The 25,380-nt window shown below is 42.2% G+C and overlaps 1 protein-coding gene across 1 annotated transcript in view; it reads right to left on the reverse strand.

The window, feature by feature from the left end:
- The window catches only part of Ints8 (integrator complex subunit 8), a 52,020-nt gene extending 28,503 nt beyond the window's left edge, over window positions 1-23,517 (reverse strand). The window contains exons 1-12 of the mRNA XM_052176067.1: window positions 23,229-23,517; window positions 21,957-22,131; window positions 18,083-18,223; window positions 17,585-17,656; window positions 15,555-15,606; window positions 15,129-15,311; window positions 10,728-10,835; window positions 8,434-8,589; window positions 6,089-6,189; window positions 4,784-4,925; window positions 2,156-2,226; window positions 684-859 (exon numbers count right to left, since the gene is read on the reverse strand). Coding sequence (XP_052032027.1) covers window positions 684-859; window positions 2,156-2,226; window positions 4,784-4,925; window positions 6,089-6,189; window positions 8,434-8,589; window positions 10,728-10,835; window positions 15,129-15,311; window positions 15,555-15,606; window positions 17,585-17,656; window positions 18,083-18,223; window positions 21,957-22,131; window positions 23,229-23,358 — 1,507 coding nt within the window. The 5' untranslated portion in view covers window positions 23,359-23,517. The remainder of the gene's footprint in view (window positions 1-683; window positions 860-2,155; window positions 2,227-4,783; window positions 4,926-6,088; window positions 6,190-8,433; window positions 8,590-10,727; window positions 10,836-15,128; window positions 15,312-15,554; window positions 15,607-17,584; window positions 17,657-18,082; window positions 18,224-21,956; window positions 22,132-23,228) is intronic.
- Between the last annotated feature and the right edge of the window lie 1,863 nt (window positions 23,518-25,380).

Raw genomic sequence — 25,380 nt, forward strand, 5'->3', positions numbered from 1 at the left:
TGTATACATAAAATAAATATTTAAATCTTAAAAAAAAAGAAGGAAGGTTTCCCAGCCCACCCCGCACACCAAAATAACCATAAACAAAATCTAATTTTGTTTCAGGTCATCAGCATTCAATAAGAAATATGTACTTAGCAGTTTTGTGGGTTAATATTGTTTTTTTATACTAAACATTCAGACACTGATGACCAAGCAAAGTGACTCACAAACCTGTGTGGTTTTAAGGCTAACGGATCATGCTAATAATAGAACTGTATTTTGTATTCAGATAGGTAAGGTCACAAATGGGAGAAACATCAAATAAGATAAAAATGACAATGTTCTCAAAGTTAAATGCTGAGCCAGCGATTAGTAGCACAGGCATAGTGGGTGACCACTGCAATTACTTTTGGTCCCACAATTCCTTACGAATCTCCTTTCCATTCATACTTTTACCCTCAAGAACAAATGAGCACTATGTTATCTGGGTCTATTCCCCAGCTGAGCCATGCCTAAATATCCATCAGCCTCTAGCTTACCTGAGAACCAAGAACTGCTCACAGAAATCTAATTACAGCAGACAGATTAAATATCTATTAACTAGCCACACAAATACCAACTAAAACACAAAGAAAGCCTTAGGCATATCTTAGTATTAACTTGAAGAGGGACAAAGCATAAGCTAGCAGAATAGGGCTAACCTGGGATATCATAAAATGAAGTCACAGGTTTAATGCACAGATTTACTCTTGGGGATCTCTTCCTCATTTGGTCAACAAGCAGTTTTCGTTCTTCATCTTTCAACAATGTAATGAAAAGCTCATGTGAGGAGATCATGAAGACATACTGCAGATCTTCCAACCCCAAACAAACATTCCTAGAAAAGTAAGAAACATTATAAAACAAGAGTATACATTTCTATTTGGGAAAAACATTCATATCGACCAATTAGTAGTCATAAGCCACATTTAAAGCTATCATTTCATAAATTCTGTAACAGTATTTTGAAATACATGTTACATTTTTCCTTTGCTTGTTGCTTAAATTACAATGTCAGTGCTGTAATAAACTAAACAAAAAAGGAGTCTAGAAGGCGGCCAGTCTTACATGCTGGTGATTTTGAGTGCTTGCTGTTCTTTTAAAGGATCTGAGTTTGGTACCCATGACAGGCAGATCACAATCACCTATAACTCCATCTCCAGAGGATCCAACACCCTCTGTGGGTACATGCATGTACACACACACACACACACACATTTTGAATAGTTAACCTTAAAGCTAGATATTACTAGACAAAGTTCAACTTAGTTGATTTCTCAAATGAAACTTACTAATTGGCTATATAGAGACAGTATAAAATATAAACACAACTAGTAAAAGACACTTTTCAAGCTGGGCAAAGTGGTATATACCTGTAATCTCAGCATTGGGAAGGAGAATTTATAGTTCAGGGCCAACTGGAGTTATGTGGTGAAGCCTAGTATCAAAGAAATAAATGCCACAAGTGCAGCCTGTCAGCAGAGTACTAGCCCAGCTAGGCCTGGGTCTGTCTCCAGCATCTCGCAGACACACACTGCTCAGCAAGGCATAATGGTGACACACACATTCAATCCCTGCAGTCAGGATTTTGAAGTCACAGGATTGTGAGTTTCAGGATAACTAGATATTCATAGCAAAACCTTATCTCAAAAAATAAAAGCTGGCTGAGGGCATGGGGCAGGAGAGGTGCAGGGAGGGCAATATAGCTCAAGAGGGTTAAAACATTTGCTGCTAAGCTAAACTGAATTCCCAGAGCCCACACGACACAAGAACAGAATACTTTGTCGGCTGACCTCCACACAGACACCCTTACATGTGCTCATACAGAAACAGACACATACACACACATACACATAAAATTTAAAAAATGTCTAAAAGAAAAAATGGCCAGGCAGTGGTGGCGCATGCCTTTAATCCCAGCACTTGGGAGACAGAGGCTGGCGGATTTCTGAGTTCGAGGCCAGCCTGATCTACACAGTGAGCTCCAGAACGGCCAGGGCTACACAGAGAAACCCTGTCTCGAGAAAAAGAAAAAGAAAAGGAAAAGGAAAAGGAAAAGGAAAAGGAAAAGGAAAAGAAAAAATGTTTTTCTCATGAAACTAAGTTCTAAGTTTAAAACAAAACAGGTACTTACTTTAGAAAAGCAGCCATGTTTCCTTTCAAAGAATCCGAAGCTTTTTCCACGTTTATTGATCTTGAACATACCTAGGAATTTGAATAATTTTCATTTGAATGCATCTCAGCTTAAATGTTGAGATTTCAAAATAAACAACTCATGTTTGGTGTGTGTGTGTGTGTGTTCAGCCTAGATGTGTACTTGTGCACATGTAATACATGCCTGGTGTCTGCAGAGGCCAGAAGGTGGTGCTGGAACTGGAGTTACAGGTGGGGGAACCGACATTGGGTGCTCAGAACTGACTTGATTTTCTAGAAGAACAGCCAATGCTCTTAACTACTGAGCTGTCTCTCCATTGCTCCAAATAATTGAACTTTTATGTTTCAATCACTAATCGCTGATTTAAGTAATTTAAGTTAAGAATCCAAGATAAGAATTCATTAAAGAAAGGAAGTAGAACTAACCATTTTCATAAATTCTGACATAAGTAGTTACGAATAACAACTTGGTGCTTTAAGTTCCTATCTAGGATCTGCCTTCTACTAAGTTTCAAGAATTCTTCTAACATTTAAAGAAAAATTACTGCTAAGCTCCCTCAAAACAGGGAGAAACCCAAACACCTATGACAGATCACTACACGGGGAAATAAAGTTATGCTGCTTTCTGTTGTTGTCTCTTTCCCTTTGAGACAGGGCCCCATATGTTCCAGGCAGCCTCTAACTTGCCACACAGCTGGCAATGGCCTTGAGCTTCTTCTCCTGAAGGTATCTCAGTACCGGGATTACAGGCCTGTGGGAATGAACCCAGGGCTTTTGTGCAGGCTAGGAAAGCATCCTACCAAGGAAGCTCCACCTTCAGTCCAATAAGAAAAACTTAAGAGATCAGCAATGATGCTGGATACAAAACGTAGAAAGTTCATCATGCCTGTAACCAATACATCAAGTCCATACTAAAAAAAAAAGTGTAAAGCCATGCCACAGCCTATGCCTGTGATCTCAGCACTTGTTAGACCAAGGTAAGAAATATGACACCAGTCTAGGCGAAGCAAATCAGCTTGTATCTCAAAAGGAAACAATTAAAATTTGATAGCTGACAAACCACTCAGCAGTAACTCTGAGGATCCTAAGGACCAGAAGTCAGATTCCAGCACGCACTTTACAAGCTCAGGTACAAGAGAGCAGAGACAGGAGATTCCTGGGCCCTGCTGGATTTGGGCAAAGTGGAAAAAACACAAGCTCAAGGATCAGCAATGAGACCTTGATTCAAAAGATTAGGCAGAGGGTGACAGAGGATAATTAACAAGCTCTTCTGACTTCTGAGCCCATACAGAGGTGGATACACATGTGTGCATATGCTCACTAGAACACCAAAAATAAATAAAAGTGAATCTTTTATTCACTTTTTAGGTCTGGCAAGATGGCACAACAGGTACGGGAGCTGGGAAAAGCACACTATTTGAGTTACAACACCCACAAGTTGTCCTCGGACCTCTATAGGTGTGCAATTGTGTGTGTGTGTGTGTGTGTGTGCACATACACTATACACATAAATATAATAAAACATTTTTAATTTTTAAGAATTAAGACTTGGGGGCTTAAGTCTTTAATCCTAGCACTTAAGAAGCAGAGGTAGGCAGTTATCTGTGGGTTCAGGTCCAGTCTAGCTACATGGATAGTTCTAGGATAGTCAGGGCTATTTAGTAACTCTGGCTCAAAAAATAAAGCAAACAAACATACAAAAAAAAAAAAAAAACCCTTAGGGACTGGAGAAACAGCTCAGCAGTTAAGAGCACTTACTGCTCTTGCAGAAGACCTGGGTTCACTTCCCAGCACCCGTACGAGATGGCACATAGCTTCTTGTAACTCTAATTCCAGAGGATCTGAAAGCTTCTGGCCTCTGTAGGTACCTGCACACATGTGGTGCATATAAACTCCGGCAGACACATAAGCACACATAGAAAATAAACAAATCTTAGGCAAGTGTGGTGATGTAAGCATTTAGTCTCATCACTTGGGAGGCAGAGACAAGACACAATGCATCTCTGTACACTTGAGGGCAGCCTGGTTTACACAGCAGGACTGTGTTAGTAAATAGAATTATAATTTTTCTCTAAAAAAAAAAAAAACAGGCAGCCATTAGGCGCAGCACATGCAGTGGAGCAGAGCAGTCAATGAAAGAGCACAGGGAAGGCAAGCGAAGCATGCATGGGAAACAGGGTCGAGGAGAAAGGGCTGTGTGCGTGGGGAGGGACACAACGTGACAGCTGCCCACCTCACCACGGGGAGGCCAGGCGCAAGAACAACGAAGCTGAGGCCTGGGCTACACAGCAAAATTCAGCGCCTCTCCCCCAAAGAAAGCCAGAAAGAAGAAAGCCAGAAAGAAGTTGAGGAAGAAGAGGAGGAGAGAGAAGGGGAGAAAGAAGTGGAAGCAGGAGAAAGGACAGGAAGAGAAGAAGCGAGCAGAGGAGGGAGAAAAGGAAAGGGAGGGGAAGAAGAGCAGGAGGGAGAAGAGGAGGGGCAGGGAGGAGAAAGGGGGGGGAGGGGGGAGGAGAGGGAGGGCATGGGCTGCTGCTCGTTTGTTAATCCTGTCAACTCTCAGGCACAGAGAAGAAACAAATGTTCTATTACCACCGGGGAAATGCCTTACCTCAAGGAGAAAATCTATTTTTTCTTTGTTTGGTCTAAGAAATAGTTGATTGAACTGGACACTAATTGTTCTGCCTTCCAGTATATCTCGTACTGTGTTGCAGACACAAATTTTAAAACAGATTTCATCTAGAGTTTCATTTCTGCAAGGCACAAAAGTAGAAACATCAATGTTTTTATTATAAAATGTGAACAGTATTGAGAAGTAACATTTAAGGACATTCATTACCATATACCAACTCAAAAAAAGTACAAAAAAATACAAAAAGAATTATAAAGATTAAGTTAGTATAAGAACTGTGCTCCAAATAACTTTCTCACTGTAAGCATTTTTAAAAGAAACTAAGAGAAAACTTTAAAATGTCCCCATTGGGCTGAAGAGCTGGCTCAGTGACTAAGAACAACACTGGCTGCTCTTCCAGAGGACACAGGTTTGCTGTCACCTCACAACTGTCTGTCACTTCAGTTCCAGAGGACCCAACACCCTCTTCTGACCTCTGAAGACACCAGGTAAGCACATAGTATACAGATGCCCAAGCAAGGAAACACCCATATACATAAAAGGAAGCATTTTATTTGTTTGTTTGGGTTTTTTTTTTTTTTTTTTTTTTTGGTTTTTTTCGAGACAGGGTTTCTCTGTATTGCCCTGGCTATCCTGGAACTTACTCGGTAGATCAGGCTGGCCTCGAACTCAGAAATCCGCCTGCCTCTGCCTCCCAGAGTGCTGGGATTATAGGTGTGTGCCACCACCGCCCGGCCTTTTTTTTTTTTAAAGATTTATTTATTCATTATATGTAAGTACACTGTAGCTGTCTTCAGGATCTCCCCCCACCCAAGAAGGTACCAGGTCTTATTACAAATGGTTGTGAGCCACCATGTGGTTGCTGGGATTTGAACTCAGGAACTTTGGAAGAGCAGTCAGTGCTCTTAACTGCTGAGCCATCTCTCCAGTAAAAGGAAGCATTTTAAAACAGTCTTCACAGAGGCTAGAGAGAGATACCTCAGAGGATAAGAGCTCTTCCAAAAGTCCTGAGTTCAGTTCCTACCAACCAACCATAGGGTGGCTCACAAGCACCTGTAACGGGATCTGAATCCCTTCCTGATGTGCATGAAGACAGAGGACTCATACACATAAAACACACGAATAAATAAATCTTTCAAAAGAGTGTCCACAACCTTTTTGTCCATTGTATCAGCAAATTTGAAAATAATGTTAATAATTTTCAGGTAACTTGCAAGTGGGATTTCATAACCCACAAAACACTTATTCTGTTATTCAAAGATCAAAACAAATTTTTCAACTTACCCCTGTTGAGCTTTCTGAAAGAGTTCCCTTAATACCGACTGCCGGAACTGGACAGGAAAAGTGAAAGTTAAGTTATCTTCAATGAAAATCTGCACTACCTCCTAGAACAAAGACAGAAAATTGCATTCATGTAAAAAAAATAAAATAAAAAAACAAAAAACAAAAGGAAACAAGGCAGTTTCTTTTCAACATCCTTTCTATGGGTCAGAAGGCCTGCCTGCCTAGCACGAATCAGCGCTGGGCTCAGACAGGGCATGTGGTGCATGCCTGCAGTCTCAGCACTACGCAGGAGAGGCAAAAGAGAGTTCAGCTATCCTAAGCTAAAAAAATTATAAAGCATTCTCTTTAAAAAATTCTGAAATTAGACGAAGAACACAAATAGTTCTCCTTTCTCAAAGTTGAAGACCATGGACCACAAGTGAGACGCAGGAAAGAAACTTATGAAGCCTCAGTTTCTAATCAGAAACAAACCCTGAGCATACCAAACTTCAGCCAAGAGTGAGCGCACCATAGATACACACCTCCAGCTGCAGCACGTGGGAGGCTGTGGCAAGAAGGTGAAGACCAGCCTGGACTGCAGAGCCAAAGTCCACCTCAATCACTCAATCGCTCAATCAATCAGTCAATCAATCAATCAATCAATCAATATACAACAGAAACAACAACAACAAACCTTACTCTAAAGGTTTTACTCATGAAACTTCTAAAAAAAAAATCTTTAAAATAATTAAAATTAATTTCCCAGGAAAAGCATGCTAAGAAATAACTCCAATCATTTAAATGATCTAAAATACACTTTTAGTAGATTACAGAAAATATTACATATTCTGTGTGAACCTTTTGTAAGGTCTTTTTGAGCTATGCAGACACAGGAGAAGGGAGGATCAGGTGGGAAAAGGATTCCTGCTCTATCTGTGCTAGTTAGCCACTACCACAAAGAAACCAGTGGTCGCAAAACTCCAGAGCCCACTGACCCACCTCCACACAAACTATGTCAACACAATAATCCTCCGAAAATCAAGTCTTGGCCCACTGTGAGAGGTGCCACGATGTGCTTCACTATCATAGCTTGACTGACACAGGACAAAAACTATAGGATTCATGTGGAGTCTTATCTATCCCCATAAAAACCTAATACAATGTCTGAGACAAAATGTCTACACATGCCAACTGCCATACACTGCAGAGCTTCAACATAAAGGCTTTGTTCTTTAATTTCCCCGTTTATATATGTTGTTTGTTTAAGGGTTTGTTTGTTTTTTAATGTATGAGTGCTCTGTCTATATGGATGCCTGTGTGTCAGAAGAGGGCATCAGAGCCTTTATATGTTGTAGTTGTGAGCCAGCAAATAATTGCTGGAAATTGAACTCAGGACCTCTTGAAGAGCAGCTAATGCTCTTAATGCAAAAATATCTCTCCAGTGTCCATTCTTCCCTTGTTAGCTCCTCATTATATCATAGTTCTTGACCTACCTACTATGTGGAGGCTATTCACATTCATAGCAACATGAGGAAGAGGAATATTCCGAAGGTCTTATTTGCACATGCCTTATCCCTTGAAGGAGCTTTTGAAAGGCTTTGAAACCACATCCAGCTGACTTTATTTTTTTAAATCAAAAACAAGTTTAAGGGCCTCTTATAATCTCTATCTTACTCTAATGTAGTGGTTCTCAACCTTCCTTATATGGCCTTTAATACAGTTCCTAATATTGTGGTGACCCCCCAACCATAAATAATTCTTTGTTACTATATAACTGTAATTTTCCCAACATTGTGAATCAGAATATAAAAATCTGATAAGCAGGATATCTGATATGTGACCCCTGTGAAATGGTCATTCGACCCTTCATAAACATGTATTGCTAAGATGTAAAAGTTGTCTAAACTTTAATTCATTAGTACCTATCAGTCAACTTCTAGAAAATTTAATTTCCTACTCAAAACAAAATATTATTTAAGAACAGAAAGCCAGGTGTGGCGGTTTGTAACGTACCCCTCATCAACAAGCCCTCTGCTCACTTGCTCACTCCCCTTCTTTGAGATGATATATGAGCTATGCTAAGACAAAATGAGATCTCAGGTTTCCCTACAGAAGTGAGGAACAAGATCTCTTTCAAAAAGTTACCAGTAACAGTGAAGACACATGACTAATTATAACGTCTCACCCAAGTCACATAATCGTCTTAATGAGGTAACTACATTAAGGATTACATTACTTTTAGGACTCGCTGACAGATAGGTGACTGGCTCCAAGCCACCCTTGGCAAATAGTGGTAGCAGGATCTGAACATAGTTTGTTTCTAAAGCTTGTCAACTACGCCTCTATAACCACACCTCATATCTTACCTGATAGCTGCCAGATCGTAAACAAATATGGACTTGACTGTATGGAGTCACCTGCTGAGAGTTATTATCAGAAGAAGGGACAAGAACATCACAGGCTTGACAATAGCCAGCTAACCGCTTCTCATCTATGGTACAATGAAGAGATAATGAACCTATCTGCAAAGTAAGAGTTAGATACCATTATCCATTAATGAAATATATGCAACACACTAGTACTCCTTAGTGCATTTTAATAGTACAAGAAAACAATAAAGAAAATCTCAAATAGTAACAAGGTTAAATATTTTGAGCAGAGATCAGCAGAACATCATTCATTGACCAAGTGCAATCTGTAATCTGATTTTGCATGTCCCTTGAGCAAAAAATATTTTATAGGGTTGAAAACAACAAACACCCAAGACAGACTGAATATAATCCACAAAACCTAGCTATTAATTGTCTGGCCCTTCTTTTATTTTTTTTATTTATTCAGAGATTGACTGATTATCACTCATCTGGATACGTTTTACTTATTTTTATTGATGGACTGATTGACTGATGGACTAATCATCATTTCAATCGGTATGACAAATTAGACAGAAATATTATGTAGCAACTCTTAGATGCCTACACAATGTTAAATCTATGTCTTAGAATTTTCTTTAAAAAATATTAGAAATGTTACTACCAAAAACATTTGTAAAGACAACATATTTTAAAGTGAATTTTAAATAATTCTACCTAAACTTCAACAAAATTAGCAATTTCTAATAGCTCTAGCTAAAGTAAGCCTAGATCTAGTGCAGCTCCAGGGCCAAGCAACTGCTTAGGAAGCAGCAAACCATGAGATCAAGTCCTAGCACTATACAAACGAATGAATAAATAGAATAAATTAAGCTTTGAGGATATTTGTTTAATTTGTGTAATGAGGAAAGAAAATTAAAACTGGTTTTCCAGATTCCTACAATTTAAAAAAAAAATTACACTTAGAAATTCAATCATCTGCGGCTGAGAGCTGGCTGAGTACTGACATATGCACACGAGGGTCTGAGTTTGGTTCCCAACACCCATGGTGAGGGCTCACATCCACCACAGCTGCAGGAGGACGCATCTACTGTCTTCAAGTGAACCAGCACTCCCCTGCACATGCCCTCACACAGATATAAACAGATACTCAGAATGTAAACAGGTATCTTTTGTTCTTAACATAGTCATCTGAATCATAAAAAGAGCCCTGTCATGTAGAGCAGGCTGACCTTAGCCTCACAAATGTCCCTTCTGCCTCTGCCTCCTGAAGGACAGGATCAAAGGAGCGTTCCACAGAGCCAGGCCAGCGCTCTACCCTTGGTAATGGACACAAGAGGAACAGCTGTTTCAAGCTCATATTGCCCTGACACCCCAGCATGTGGTACCTTAAATTATGATCCAAAATAAACTTTTTTCCCTTAAAGGTGCTTTTGGGTATTTTATCACAGCAGCAGGAAAAGAAACTAAGATAACAAGTGTGGTGGTTTGGCCCCCATACACTCATGAGTCTGAATGCCTGGCCAATAGGGAGTGGCAATATCAGGAGGTGTAGCCTTACTGAAGTAGGTGTGGTCTTGCTGGAGAAGTGTGTCACTGTGAGGATGATCTCTGAGATCTCCTGTGCTCATACTAGGCCCAGTGTGGCACAGTCTCTTTCTGCGGCCAGCTGATCAAGATGGAGAACTCAGCACCCTGTCTGCCCGCATGCTACCATGCTCCTAGCCGTGATGATATGGATTAAACCTACAGAACTGTAAGCCAGCCCCAATTACACATTGTCGTTTATGAGAGTTGTAACGGTCATGGTGTCTGTTCACAGAAATAGAGATCTAACTAAAATAGCACTCATTTTTATATATATTATATTTATTATATAAATTATTTATTATATTTATTATATATATTATTTATTATATAAATATATATAAATAGCTCGTGTGTCCTCTTCCCTTTGAACTTTCCAAATATCCTGCAATGGGCACACTGGCTTTCTCTGTTGGTGCCGGGACTGAACCAAAGGACTTGTACATGTTAAGCACATATTCTACCATGAAGCCACACCCCCAAACTGTGTTTAGTGTCACACACCTATTAATCCCAGCACTTGAGCCAGCCTTGTCTACATTGTGAGCTCCAGGCCAAGCAGAGCCACATAGTAAAACTGTCTTAAAAACCAAACAAGTTACACTCTAGTATCCAACACAGCTTTTCTTTAGAAAAATTAAAGCAAAAAACTCCATAGGTTTTTAAGGGACCAAGTACTATATATCGTTTATGACTGTACTTACCTCTGCAATTAGTTCTTTAGTTCTAAAAAACTTCTCTCTCGCGTTTTCATAAACAGCTGAATTTGTGGAGCCTTGCTGGAAGTATGCTGCACCCAAATCATAACACACCTGAAAAAAATTTAAAAACCAATTTGCTTCGGGATTTTAAGAGTTGATGCATTGGATAGTAGTGGTGTACACCTTTAATCCTAATGCTAAGGAGGCAGAGACCATCCTGGTCTACATAAGAGGTCCAAGACAGCCAAGGCTACACAGGAGAAACCCTGCCTCGGATAAACAGAACAAAAGTGGATAAAACTCGTTTATTTTGTTTGTTTTGAGGCAGGGTTTCTCTACATACCTGAACACCCTGGAGCTCAGTACATAGATCAGGCTGTACTCAAATTCACAGAGAGATCCACCTGCCTCTGCCTCCCAAGTGCTAGTAGGATTAAAGGCCGTCACTACCATGCCTGGCTCAAACTTAGCAGGATAACAAAGAAAAAAAGAACACAGGTAAAAAACATAATCAAAAGGAAAATAATAGGCACTAATTTGGATCTAAGCAACAGAACAAAAAAAAGCTAACAAATGATTATTTGGAAGGCCAAAGAATTAGGTCAGAAAAATAAGAGAAGGAGCAGGAAAAAAGACAAGTCAACTGCTCTGGGCAGACCCACCGTAGCCATTCTCCACACTAGCCGCCACAACTCCTGCCAGCTACCCACAGCCTCCAGCAGCCCACACTGCCCTGCAGACCACACCTCACTGTCACTGCTGCTGCCTGCACGAGTCTCTCCATTTCCACTTCTGTCTGATTCACAACCTAAACTAAGTATATGACATATCGGTGGAAATTCTTCCTTTCAAGCTAGCCAAAGCTAGAGAGAGGCTGTCTTAGTCAGGGTTTCTATTCCTGCACAAACATCATGACCAAGAAGCAAGTTGGGGAGGAAAGGGTTTATTGAGCTTACACTTCCACATTGCAGTTCATCACTAAAGGAAGTCAGGACTGGAACTCAAGCAGGTCAGGAAGCAGGAGCTGATGCAGAGGCCATGAAGGGATGTTTCTTACTGGCTTGCTTCCCCTGGCTTGCTCAGCCTGCTCTCTTAAAGAACAGACTACCAGCCCAGGGATGGCACCACCCACAAGGGGCCCTCCCCACCTGATCACTAATTGAGAAAATGCCCCACAGCTGGATCTCATGGAGGTACTTCCCCAACTTAAGCTCCTTTCTCTATGATAACTCCAGCCTGTGTCAAGTTGACACACAAAACTAGCCAGTACAATTGACCCCTTGTCAATTTGACACACAAACACATCACTATTAAGCCTCAACCCTTACTTTCTTATTCATCCCCAAGATCTAAATTACTTTAAAAGTCCCACAGTCTTTACATATTAAAAGTTCAATCACCATAAAATGTCCAATATCTTTAAAACTCAAAGTCTTTTAAAAATTCAAAGTCTTTTAACTGTGGGCTCCACTAAAATACTTTCTTCCTTCAAGAGGGAAATATATCAGGGCACAGTCACGACCAAAAGCAAAACTCAAACTTCAATGGTTCAATGTCTGGGATCCAACTCACAATCTTCCGGGCTCCTCCAAGGGCGTGGGTCACTTCTCCAGCTCTGCCTTTTGTAGAACACAGCTTGTCTTCTAGGCTCCAGCTGCCTGTACTCCACTGCTGCTGCTGTTCTTGGTGGTCATCTCATGGCACTGGCATCTCCAAAACACTGCTGATTTCTACTGTAATTAGGCTTCACCAATAGCCTCTCATAGGCTCTCTTCATGGTGACAAGCCTCTGCTCCTATGCATGACCCCTTCAAGTCCTGGGACATCAATTGCAACTGAGGCTGCACCTTCACCAATGGCCTTCCGTGGCCTCTCACTGTGCCAAGAGCCTCAGCTGCTCTTCATGACCCTTTCATGCCTTCAAAACCAGTACCATCTGGGTGACTCTTACACAGTACCAAGTCCAGCCACAGCACAAAATACAACTGTGGCTATCTCTGGAACACACTCTCTATGCTCTCAGAAAACACTTTCAAGAAGATTTCATTTCAGTGATGCTGGTCTCTTCTTAATCACCGCTAATTTCTTAGCTCCAGCTAACCAGCATCAATAGTCCCAGTAACACAAAGGTTTGCTTTAGTGGTTCTGGTATCTTGTTACTCACAGCTGATTCTTCAGCCCTAGCTAACCAAAACCACAGAATCTTCACAATCAAAACATGGCCACTGTAAGAGTCTTTAATCTTCCCTCTGAAATTTCACAAGCCAGGCCTCCATCTTTTGCACTGTTCTTAACATTGTCTTCAAAGCTCCCACAGAACTTTCCACTGAGCTCTTAATATTCTAATGGCTTTTCTAGCTCAACGTTCCAAAGTCCTTCCACAGTCCTCCCCAAAGCATGGTCAGGTTGTCACAGGAATACCCCACTTCTGGTACCAACTTCTGTATTAGTTTGGGTTCTCTAGAGTCACAGAATGTATGGGCAGTCTCTATATAGTTAGGGAATTTGTTGATAACTTACAGTCTATAGTCCAACTCCCCAAAAATGGGCAGCAGCAGCTGTGGATAGAAGTTCAAGGATCTAGCAGTTGCTCAGTCCCACGAGGCAAGCAGGCAAGTTAGAGTGAGTAAATCTTCCTTCTTCCAATGTCCTTATATATCTCCAGCAGAGGATATAGCCCAGATTAAAGGCTGTAGGTCTCCAACAGAGGATGTGGCCCAGATTAAAGGCATGTGCCTCCATGCCTTTAATCCCGGATGATCTTGAACTCCAGATCTCCTTGTCTTAATCTTCTGAAATTCATAGCCACTATGCTTCAAGATCTCCAGGCCAAGATCCAGGTCAGAAACTTAGATCTCTGAGCCTCCAGATTAGGATCATAGGTGAGCCTTCCAATTCTAGATTGTAGTTCATTCCAGATATAGTCAAGTTGACAACCAGGAATAGCCACTATAGAGGCAATACCTAAAAAGTGTTCAGTTGCCTGCTACCAGTTTCAATAGGTAAAAATTTCTCCCATCACAGAAGAGAACAGGAAGCCCGCCACAAATGGACAAGGATTAATGTCTGCCACGTGGGTGCTGGAAACTGAACTCCGATCCTCTGGAAGCGTGGCCACCACTTCCACTGCTGCACATATCTCCAGCCCTATGTTTCACTTCCATAGCTGTAATAGACTATGACCAACTTTTAGGTAACATTCAATAACTGAAGGACTTCAGGGCAGAACTCAAAGCACAAAGCTGGAGGCAGGAACTGAACATAGGCTATGGAGATGTGCTGCTTACTGGTCTGCTCAATCCACCTTCTTATACAACCCAGAAGCACCAGGCCAAGGGTGATACCACACACAGGGGCAGGGCCCTCCTGAATCTATCCTTAACCAAGAAAATGACCTCACAGGCTTGCCTGTGCATCTCCCTCATCCCAGATGACTCCAGCTTTTATCAAGCTGACAAAAAACAAAACAAACAAAAAAACCCTAATCAGTAGATCTATGAAGAAAAAGCAGCTGAACACATAAAATGACAACTGGCAATTAAAATGTCTTTTTGTTGTTCTTTTTTCCTTCTATATAGCCTTGGCTGTCCGGGTACTTGCTCTGTAGACGACTGGCCTTGATTTCCTCTGCTTCTGCCCACCCAGTGCTGGGATAAAGGGAAGGAGTCCCTTGCTGGGGTAAAACTGAAAATGGTCACAGGAACTAGGGGCCCAAAGTCAGAGAGAGAGACAAGAAAGATCCTTAAGAGGTCAGTTATGCTACAGAGGCCGAGGTTCTCAGCCTGCCGCCATGTTTGCTGTCTTTGGCGATCTACTTACACTCCTAATATGAATGTACTGCAAATATGATTCCTAGGAAAACATTCCTAATCTGAATGTACTGAGTTGCAAATCAACTCAGAAACTACTTCAGAAATAACAAACTTCATGAAACTTTTTCATTTTCTTTAGAAAAATTTCCTGTAAAGGCCTATAAAACTTTCTAAAATGTAACTGCCAATAAAAATCGAGTAGATTACAGGGCCGGAGAGATGGCTCAGAGGTTAAGAGCACTGACTGCTCTTCCAGTGGTCCTGAGTTTAATTCCCAGCAACCACATGGTGGCTCTCAACCATCTGTAATGGGATCGGATGCCCTCTTCTGGTGTGTCTGAACACAGCGAGAGTGTACTCTCATTTACATAAAATAAATTTTTAAAATAGTAAATTACATATGGTGCTACCTGTTGATAATCCCAGCAGTTGTGTGTTTGTCTGTGTGTGTGTGTGTGGGGGGGGGGGGTGACGCAAATTCTGCTCACAAAGCACGCTTCAGGCCAACCTTTGCTATAATAGAAGTGTTTCTTTAAAAATAAATAAATACAGACAGACAGACATTCAAACCTAAATCACAGAAACAAAATACCTGGCACTGCATCTCCTCCGTTCTGATTTTCAATCCAGCCGTAGAGTTCTCAGTTTCCCCATTCACCGTGCCTGGTTCCACAGCCAGTAAGTCTAGAGTCCTCATCGTGTGAACATACAGATCCTTGTTTAATTTTAGAGCTGCTTCCAGGACCAGGATAGAATCGGCAGCTTGTTCTTTTAGCTACAAATATTTAATAAACAAAAACACAACAATTAGTAGGGCTACATGAGAAGACTGTCTTATAAAAGCAACATACGCGTGTGCACACACGCACATGCGAGTACACACACATGCGCGTACACGCGCGCGCATGCACATACACTCAACTTAACCCTTTATAGATGCACAAACCTAAGATTAGAAGCAGCTGTACATGCTAACCTGAAAGACCTAACTAACACTGTAATCACTGCCCGTACTCACCACTTTCAAAATGTTTTCCGTCAGTTCTTTTTCCTGTTGCATCTGATTCATGCTAAAAGAGAAATGATTGAAGATCACTGAAATATAATTCTTTAGACACGAATGTAAAAGTCTAAATTTAAGAGTTTTGTTCTTCAGCATGAAGTTAATTTTTTAAAAGTACGTTAATAGTTTCTTCTTTGGTTTAAACAAATAAATCACATATTATTATGACAATCATTTATTTACCAGGACCTTCTCAAGTGCTTTGCATAAAACTTTCAATTTAGAAGTAAATCAAACTAAACATAAAACACACCTATAACCCATTACAGTCGAACAGCAGAGACTAGAAAATCAGGAGCTTCAAGACCAATCAAGTTAGAAAACTTTGAACTACATCAGACCCTGTCTTTAAAACAAAACAAAAAAAGGGAAGGAAATAAACCAGCAAAGAATAATAAGGCTTCCTGACAACAAGAGCTAATGTTTAAAGAGACACGGAGGGAGTAGGAGAGGGCTCTGCTGTTAGAAGCAGCTGTGCACTTCCAAGAAAGACCGGGGTTCAGTTCCCAGCACCTACATAGTGGCTCAAAGCCTAGTGTAATTTAAGTTCACAGGATCCGGACCTTCTGACCTAAGGTATCAGGTATCTACATGCAACAATGACATATGCAAGACACTCAGCAGCATAAAATAAAATTACATCTTAAAAAAAGGAGCCAGGCAGTGGTGGTACACAGCTTTAACCCCAGCACTCAGGAGGCAGAGGCAGGCAGATTTCTGAGTTCGAGGCCAGCCTGGTCTACAGAGTGAGTTCCAGGACAGCCAGGGCTACACAGAGAAACCCTGTCTCGAAAAAACCAACCAACCAACCAACCAAACAAACAAACAAACAAACAAGGAAAGAAGGAAGGAAAGAAAGGAGGAAGAGAGGGAGGGAAGGAGGGAGAGAGAAGGGAAGGAGAGAGGAGAGAGGAAGAGAGGAAGAGAGAGAGGGGAGGGAGGGAAGAAGGGCACAGGAGCTGAGCATGACTGCACAAATCTTTAATCCTAGCACCCAGAAAACAAAAGAGCAACTTTTGAGTTCAAGGCCAGTCTGATCTACATTAGTGAGTTCCAGGCCAAGCAGGAAAAAAAAAAAAAAAAAGAACAACTAGTAATAGAGAATGGGTCATATGGGCTGGAGAGATGGCTCAGTAGTTCAGAGCACTGGTTGATCTTGCAGAAGGCCCAAGTTCAATTCCTAGCACCCACATGGCAGCTCACAACTGCCTGTAACTCCAATTCCATAGGACCTGGCACCTTTCAGAGGGAGAACACCAATGTACATAAAAATAAACAAATCTTCAGAGAGAGAGAGACTGGGTCACATTACAGAGACAGTGTCATTGCTTATGCCCTAGTAGAATGTTGCCATTCCCTGGAATGCTGGCAGTTTTGCTCCGAGATGGTTCTGGTGAGATCTACTGTGGGAGAACACTGGGTGTGTCCCCAGAGGTAATTACTGGTCCCTGCTCCATCCTCTCTTCCTTGGCATCCTGGCTCATCAAGTGAACGGAGCCACAGAGCCTGGCTCCAGCTGTCCTTGGCACAAGTCCTGAAGAATGTGGCTAACCACTAAAGCCTGTGCCCTAAAGCAGCCTATTCTCTTCCTAAGTGTAAGGAAGCAAATCTCAAGTCATACCCAGGCAGCAGTATGGCGTCTAGCTCTCAAGTGCAAGGAAGTGCTGCTTAGAATTTATGAATTGGGTTTAAAGCTCCACATTTAATCGAGCTTTTGTAATGAACGCCATATTGCTAATACTTGTAAGCATTAAAATAATTTCCCCAGGTATAAATCTAATTAACATGCATTAAAGACAATTTGATTATATGGAAAAAAATCTCTCATATTCAATCCTGCAGCTCCCGTAGCTCTCAACCCAACCTCCACGCACTCCTGTCCCATCCCTGTTCCTCCTCCTCCATAACATGAGTTAAAAGCCTAGAAAACAATTTCAAATTATGATGAAACATGTCACAAGTGACGGTTCTGTCAGCTAACTTACACATTTAGTTGAGGGGGTCCAGGTTTAGCCTGTTTGACAGGAAAACTACTCTGAACAATTGTCCTAATTGCCCTAAAGAAAAGATAGGGAAAAAATTAATAAAAAGGCCAGTTTAATAATAATCAATATAACTTAAGAAAGGTGAGATTTCATCCACAGTTTCAGTAATACATTTTCATCTAGACAGCCATAAATAAAATTTCTCTACTTTCAGATTCACACCCCCAAGGATGCCCACAGAAACCCCTTGAGCAAAAGGATATCCTTAAAAGCTCGATTTCCACCGGGCGGTGGTGGTGCATGCCTGTAATCCCAGCACTCTGGGAAGCAGAGGCAGGCGGATTTCTAAGTTCAAGGCCAGCCTGGTCTACAGAGTGAGTTCCAGGACAGCCAGGGCTACACAGAGAAACCCTGTCTTGAAAAAACCAAATCCAAAAAAAACCCACGATTTCTGAAAGACAGCATGCAAGGAAAGGGGGCAGGCCCCCCAGCGCTCACCATCTGTTGTAGAGGAGGACGGCCATGGCGGTGGTGGGGGGCAGGGCGGCCAGGTCCAGGTCCACATGCTTGGTCCCTGGTGGGACCTGACTGACGCACAGGAGCTCATTCAGCAGCATGTTCAGCACCGGTACCGACAGGCTGCAGGGAAGCAAGGGTGCATGTGTGCATGTCAGCTGCGCGAGCCACACACACAACACAAGCCGCACTACAGGTGAAAACAACACTACGGTGTGCAGAGACGCCTGCAGGTTTACATGCTAGATTCCAGGACCTCTTACTGTGGACTGACCACAAGAGGGAACAATGTGCATGCGTCACACACCTCTAACTACAGATTACAGATTACATCTCAAAAATTTAGCTTTCCTTTTTCAAATAAGGTCCTGCTATGCAACCTGGGCTGGTCTCAAACTGGCAGCCTCCCTGTCTCAACCTCCAAGGTGTTGGCTTAACACGTGTATACCACCACATCCTGCAAAAAAGCCAATTCTTAACAAAATGACAGTATTAATTCACCCAGAAATATGGACTTCATCATCAGATTGGCTTGGGGAATGCAGTGAACAGCAGCTTCCCTGCCAAGCACACCTGAGATCATAAATTCCATCCCCAGCCCCCCAAAAACCAACGGGGATTCAATTTTCCACCTGTTCACATACACCATGTGTGTCTTAGCGCTTCATACGTTACCATGAAAACACACACACACACACAAACACACACACGGCTCGTGCAGTCTCAGGTTTCACTTGGGATCAGACACGGTGCTACACCCTTACACCCTAGCATTTACAGGGAGAGGCAATAGAGGAGGAGCCCGAGACCATCCTCCACTATAGCACTTCACACCAGCCTGGGCTACATAAGATTATGTTTCAAACAACCAAAATATATTAAATTTATGTTTAAAAAATCATATTTAATGCTACAGAACATATGGCAGAAAAAAAAAAGGTGATCTAAAATACTACACTGATTAAAGTATAAATCTCAAGCAAGGTGTGGTGACGCCCAGCTACAAGGTAGAGAGAGAATTTGAAACCAGCCTGAGCTATACAGTAAACTCCTGCTTAGGAAAAAATATTTAAGAACTTAGAATTTTAACAGTGAAAAACTGGAAATGGGATTAAGAGATGGCTTATTGATTTTAGTGGCAATGTCTATTCTTATAGGACCCAGGTTCAATTCCCAGCACCCCCATGGCAGCTCACAACTGTCTAACTCTAGTCCCAGGGGATCTGAAGCCCTTTTCTGCCTTCTAAGGGCACCAGGCACATGTGTGGTGCATAGACATTCATGCTATCAAAACACCCATACACAGATTGCAAGTTGGTAAAACCACTCTGGAAATCAGTCTGGCAGTTCCTTAGAAAACTGGGCATGATACTACCAGAGGACCCTGTTATACCACTCCTGGGCATATACCCAGAGGATTCCCCAGCATGTAATAAGGACACACGCTCCACTATGTTCATAGCAGCCATATTAATAATAGCCAGAAACTGGAAAGAACCCAGAAGTCCCTCAGCAAAGGAATAGATACAGAAAATGTGGTATATTTACACAATGGAATACTACTCAGCTATTATAAACAATGAACTCATGAAATTCTTAGGCAAATGGATGGAACTGGAGAACACCATACTAAGTGAGGTAACCCAGTCTCAAAAGAACACTCATGGTATGCACTCACTGATAAGCGGATATTAGCCTAGAAGTTTGGAATACCTAAGACACAATTCACATATCAAATGATTCCCAAGAAGAAAGGAAGGAATGGCCCCTGGTCCTGGAAAGGCTTGATCCAGCATTGTAGGGGATTACCAGGACAGAGAAGTGGGAGGGGGTTTACTGGGGAACATGAGGAGGGAAGAGGGCTTATGGGACTTTCGGGGAGGGGGATCCAGGAAAGAGGAAATCATTTGAAATATAAATAAGAATATATCTAATAAAAAAACCACCCATATACAGAAAATTAATTAATAAAAAAATAAATAAAAAGGCTGGGCAGTGGTGGCACCTTTAATCCCAGCACATTAGGGACACAGAGACAGATGGATCTTTGAATTTGAGGCCAGTTTGATCTACAGAACAAGTTTCATGAACAGAAACCCTGCCTTTAAAAAAAAGTAAATTATAAAAGAGAAAAAAACAAGAAGCAAACTAAATTATTGCCCATGAGGAATGGCTAAGGACACCGTGTGGTGGTGAAGAGGGAAACTGAGGCTTGTTTTTGCTGTGAGGCTCAGGCTGACCCTGAACCACTGGATCTTCTTCCCTCGACCTCCTGAGTGCTGGGATTGTGATGGGATTGTGAGTACACACCGCCACATGCAACTAGTTAATAGTGTGTGACGTGAAGATACAAATCAAAGCATTATACTGGGTACAAAAACATGACTTACAAATGTAACAAGTTAGGTAGGCAAAATCCCAGCAACTTTGGAGGTAAAGGCAAGATAATCATGAATTCAAGGTCCTCTTCAGTTACACAGCCAGATCATGGTCAGCTTGTGCTACACAAGATCCTATGTCAAAAGAAAGAAAGGGGGGCTGCTGAGATGGCTCAGTGGTTAAGAGCACCGACTGCTCTTCTGAAGGTCCTGAGTTCAAATCCCAGCAACCACATAGTGGCTCACAACCATCTGTAACAAGATCTGACACCCTCTTCTAGTGTGTCTGAAAACACCTACAGTGTACTTACATATAATAAATAAATAAATCTTAAAAAAAAAAAGAAAGAAAGAGACAGGGGGGAGAGAGGAAGAGAGAGGGGAGAGAGAGAGAAAGAGAAAGAAAAGGTACTGGATAGACGCTCAGTGGTTAGAGCACATGTTACTCTTTCAGAAGATGTGGGTGGGATTCCCACTTCAAGTGGTAGCTCACAACCATCCATAACTCAGGGGATGTGATGCCCTCTTCTGACTTCTGAAGGCACTCACATGATACATGTACATACATGAAGGCCAAGCATTCATATGCATAAAATAAAAAAGTATTCAATAAAAATCAAATTTTCTAAACAACACAAAGATAATAAAAATAGAGGAAAAAGTTGACACGTGGTTTGGTGGCAATGTGTCCCTAGTACTTCTGAGGCTTGTTCAGTGTGACACTAGACCAGAACACTGGGCAAACCAGGACCAAAAAACAAACAAAAAAAAAAAAACACAAAAATGTTATCTCCGTCTAAGTCCTTCAGGTATTCCTTTTCTTTTTTTAAATTGAGAGAAAGGATTAAAATAACCAACTTTCCAACCATAGCTTTGAAACTATTTGCTTTTAAGCAAGTAAATGCCGATTTGGGGTAGGAGCAAATGATTCCTGGCCAAAAAATTAACCAAATTCAAGAATAAATCATCCGCTACATCCATCATTAACTTTTTTTATTCACTGTCATCAGACACTTAGGCTAATCAAAACATTTAAAGCGATCAGTCTGGATTTTCTTATGTTATGAAGCCTGAAGTAATAATTACCTCAGCTACAGCCTACTAGTGGTAAATGCCTCGTCTAGGATACCAGAGGCCCTGGCTGCAACTTCCAGTACCACAAGAGGAAAGTTTTCCTGTGACCTTGAAGGGTGGTTTATCTACTGTTCAAACAATCAAGCACCTTTGCTATAGAGTTGGATGGTTTGAGTTATCCTGCCTGGTCTCTTAACTTGGGGGCTCTAGTCAATCTGTGGCCTCAGCCTAGAGATGTTGGAACTACACACACTTCTAGGTTTAAATACGTTCTTAATTATCTTTTTGCCATGAACATGCAGAAAAGTAATTTATTTTAAGCCACTATCAGCAAAACACTAGAATACAGACAGAAACAAAGACATTTAAACACTGCTCCAAATATGCCATTTAAATTTTTATACCTTTTCTCCAGTATGTCTAAATCCCACTTCAAATGCGCAGCAACCTTAAGAGCCAGAAGCTTTAGGATGCGGTTCCTCTTGTTATCGGGTGGAGGCTGGACTTGGTTTTGCTCATTAACTGAAGGTTTGGAAGCCTGCTCCAAAAACTGAACGATAAGTTGGACGGGTGCAGGATCTAAGATGTAAAAGAAATTAAATTCTTCAAGTCTTCATTATAAAAATGCAAACAGATTCGAATATACTAAAGAATATGATACACGGGGGCTCCCAACATCTGGAGGTGTGGTCAGAGACAGCTGTGGCTCAGTGTTTGCCGGCTTGCTTAATATGCAAGAGGGTCCGGGGATGGGAGGGGAGGTGGGGGGGGAGGGGGAAACTGATTCATAATAAAGCATTTCACAGGGAAGAACTAAGCACTACAGGTTCCCAGTTCAAGATAAGACGGATGCTAATTAGAAGAAAGAACTATTGTTTTGACAATTAGGGGTCTTTTATTGAGCTGTCACTGGCTTGTTTCACACAAGGAAGAGTAGAGGCTAATGCCACTTATTGTGAAGGCTTCTTTAAGGAAGATAACCTCTGTAAAGAGCTATGCTCGGAGACTTAGCACCCTACAAGCCCTTAACAATGTATCAATAAGAAAACTCTAAAAGCATTAGATACACTTGATAAAACGGCCCCACTACCGATGCCAACTTTTCACAAAGTAGTCTCCTTCCTACAAGCAAGGCGATATTCCGATGAGAACTGAGCAAACTAAAGGTAAAGAACTTACATTGTATCTTTACAAAAATGCCCGCAAAGAGGAGAAGAACATGTACCTTGCGCAGCAACATTTATGCAAACACTTGTATCCCTGCACAACAGCCACCTGGCGACTGCACAAGCAGCTGTTTTCGGGGGTTTTATATTAATTCGGGGTTCAACAGAGAAGTACACAATCCCCTGGCTGAATAAACATGAACCTAAGGCTACGGCTGGCTCCAGGCTCCGAGGAGCCGCGATGGCTACCTTCTCCGGCTCTCCCCCCACGAAATCAGCCCCCCAGAACCGTGCGACGTCGGCGACCCGACCCCCGCAGGGCGGGTGCGGGCGCCCGACGCGGTGAGGACCGCTGCAGACCGAGAAGCCTTTGTCTGAAACTTTCCTCAGACTCTGTGCGGCGACGCTCTGGGCTGGGGCTCGGTGGAGCTGGGCCCGGCCGCGCCAGCCCGGCCTCAGCCCGCGGGGGACAGAGCTCAGCCGGGCCGCGGACCACGCCCGCTCGCTCACCCGGGCAGGCTTTGCGCAGATGCTTCTCCAACAGCGACTCCTCCAGCAGGAACTCGAACCAGCAGGTCTGCGGCGGGGTGCAGGGCCGGCTGGAGGTGGCCGCCTCCCGGTCCGCCGCCTCCGCGCTCATCCTGCCCCCGCCGCCGCTGCTTCCGCCGCCTCCCGGCTCCAACCTGACCCTCGCCCGGGCCCTTTATCCAGCGAAACCGCCCGGAACCTCTAGACCGCTCGCACAGCCCAAGATGGCGCAGCAGTCGGCCCGAGCCCGTCCCGGGATCCGCAGCTCGACACGCTCCCGACCAATCCCTGTTCGACTTCGGAGGAAGGGGGCGGGAGCAACTGACTGCTCCGCCTCCTAGCTGCCGGGGAGTCGCCTGGCCCTTCAGAAGCTGGATTCTGGCGGGGCTCTCCAAGTTCTCTGAGTTCCCCGAGAAAGTGAAGCGAGTTCGATGTCTTCGCAATAAGACCAAAGAGACCAGCTCTAGTTGTTTGTCTTGGGTGTTTTACCTTTTTGAGTCTCCTTCTAACCTAACTCCTCTCCCCGTTTCCCAAAGCAGATTACATAGCTAACATCCAGCTTTTCTATCCAGCTTTTCTACGACTTCCCGGGACTAACTCTCAGTATAAGGACCTAGTTAATTCTCCTCGGATCTCCAGTCTAGGCACAGTAAACCCTATTTTGCGTGTCCCGCCATTCTGTAACGTTCTTAAGTATCGTTATCAATAAAACTAAAAAGCATGAGTAGTGAGGCATTAAAACCCAGCACTTGGAAAGCAAAAGCCAAAAAGGATCCACCTCAAGTTAGAGACCACATTGGTCCTCCTGAGGGTTCCTGGGATCAGCTGACTGGCCAGCTGAGCTGCACAAAATACATCCACAAGAAAGGTTGAAGAAAACTCTCGACATCCTACACAGAAAATTTCACAGATACGTTACTAAAGATGATTGTTTTATTAAAAGGGACCCTGAGAAACAAAGAAAAAAATCAGTTTCTTTTAGATGCCTCTCCTGTTTTGTTTTGTTTTGTTTTGCTTTGTTTGAAACAGGGTTTCACTCTGTAGCCCAGAATGAACTGAAACTATGTTGCCCAGGCTAAACTTGAACTTGCACCCATCTTACTGAATCAACCGTCCAAGTCCGGAATTATAGATCACCAAGTTCATTGTGAGCTTTTTGGTAGTTAACTGTTGTTTTGTTTTTAGATTTCTTTTTAAAAGAATAAAATAAATCCATGGGCTGGAGAGATGGCTCAGCAGTTAAGAGCACTGACTTCAACTCCCAGCAACCATACAATGGCTCACAACCATCTGTACAGCTACAGTGTACTCATACACATAAAATAAATCTTTAAAAAATGTTCTAACTCAAACTTTGTATTAAATAAATAAAACCATGTATAGAATATGTAAAACTATTCTATAAATATTCTGGTAGATCTTACGTCCTTTAGGAATAGCTGGGATAACAAAGTCTTTGATTGATCTCAGCTTTGTTGCAGCTTTTATAAACCAGCAATAAATTTAAAGCTATTATAAAGTCATGTCAGTGCTTTAAACTTCTTTGTATCATTTGTAAAAATTATCTGGCTGAATGGAGAACTGAATGAGACCTCAGCAACCTGAAGAAATGAAGCCACCAGTGACCACAGATTACCAAATTAAGCCGGAGCAGAATTTCTGACTCCTTTTGTCTTTAAATGGCAGCCCCTACCCTGGTCCTTGAAAGTTTAAAACCTTCTACAGTGGCATACAAGATTGGCAAAGAAAATAGCTGGACAGGTACCTTCAAGCTGACATTTTCAAGTTGCATAAGTCTGCCACTGCCAACTGAGCCTCTGGAGAAAAACTCATTGGAACCTCTTTCTCTTGCTTCCAAGTAATAAGCTTTTATAAGAGGGATTTAAAGCATAAATTCTTTGGTGTGTAGATCAGACACCAATTCATGGTGTGCTTTTAGGACTGGATCTCAGAATTTTCCTCAGTGGCCAAATACTGTCACATTAGTGCATCACTGGAAGATCACAAGTCCTCTTTGCCATTCCTTTCCCAGTGCTGTTATGTCACAGTTGTCAGAGGCAGAGCCACTCTGGCATGAGTCTCTAACATCTTATCCATATGAGGACAGATGTAAGTGTGCTAGCAATAATGCGAT

The sequence above is a fragment of the Apodemus sylvaticus genome, chromosome 3 (genome assembly GCF_947179515.1).
Source record: "Apodemus sylvaticus chromosome 3, mApoSyl1.1, whole genome shotgun sequence".
NCBI lineage: Eukaryota > Metazoa > Chordata > Mammalia > Rodentia > Muridae > Apodemus > Apodemus sylvaticus.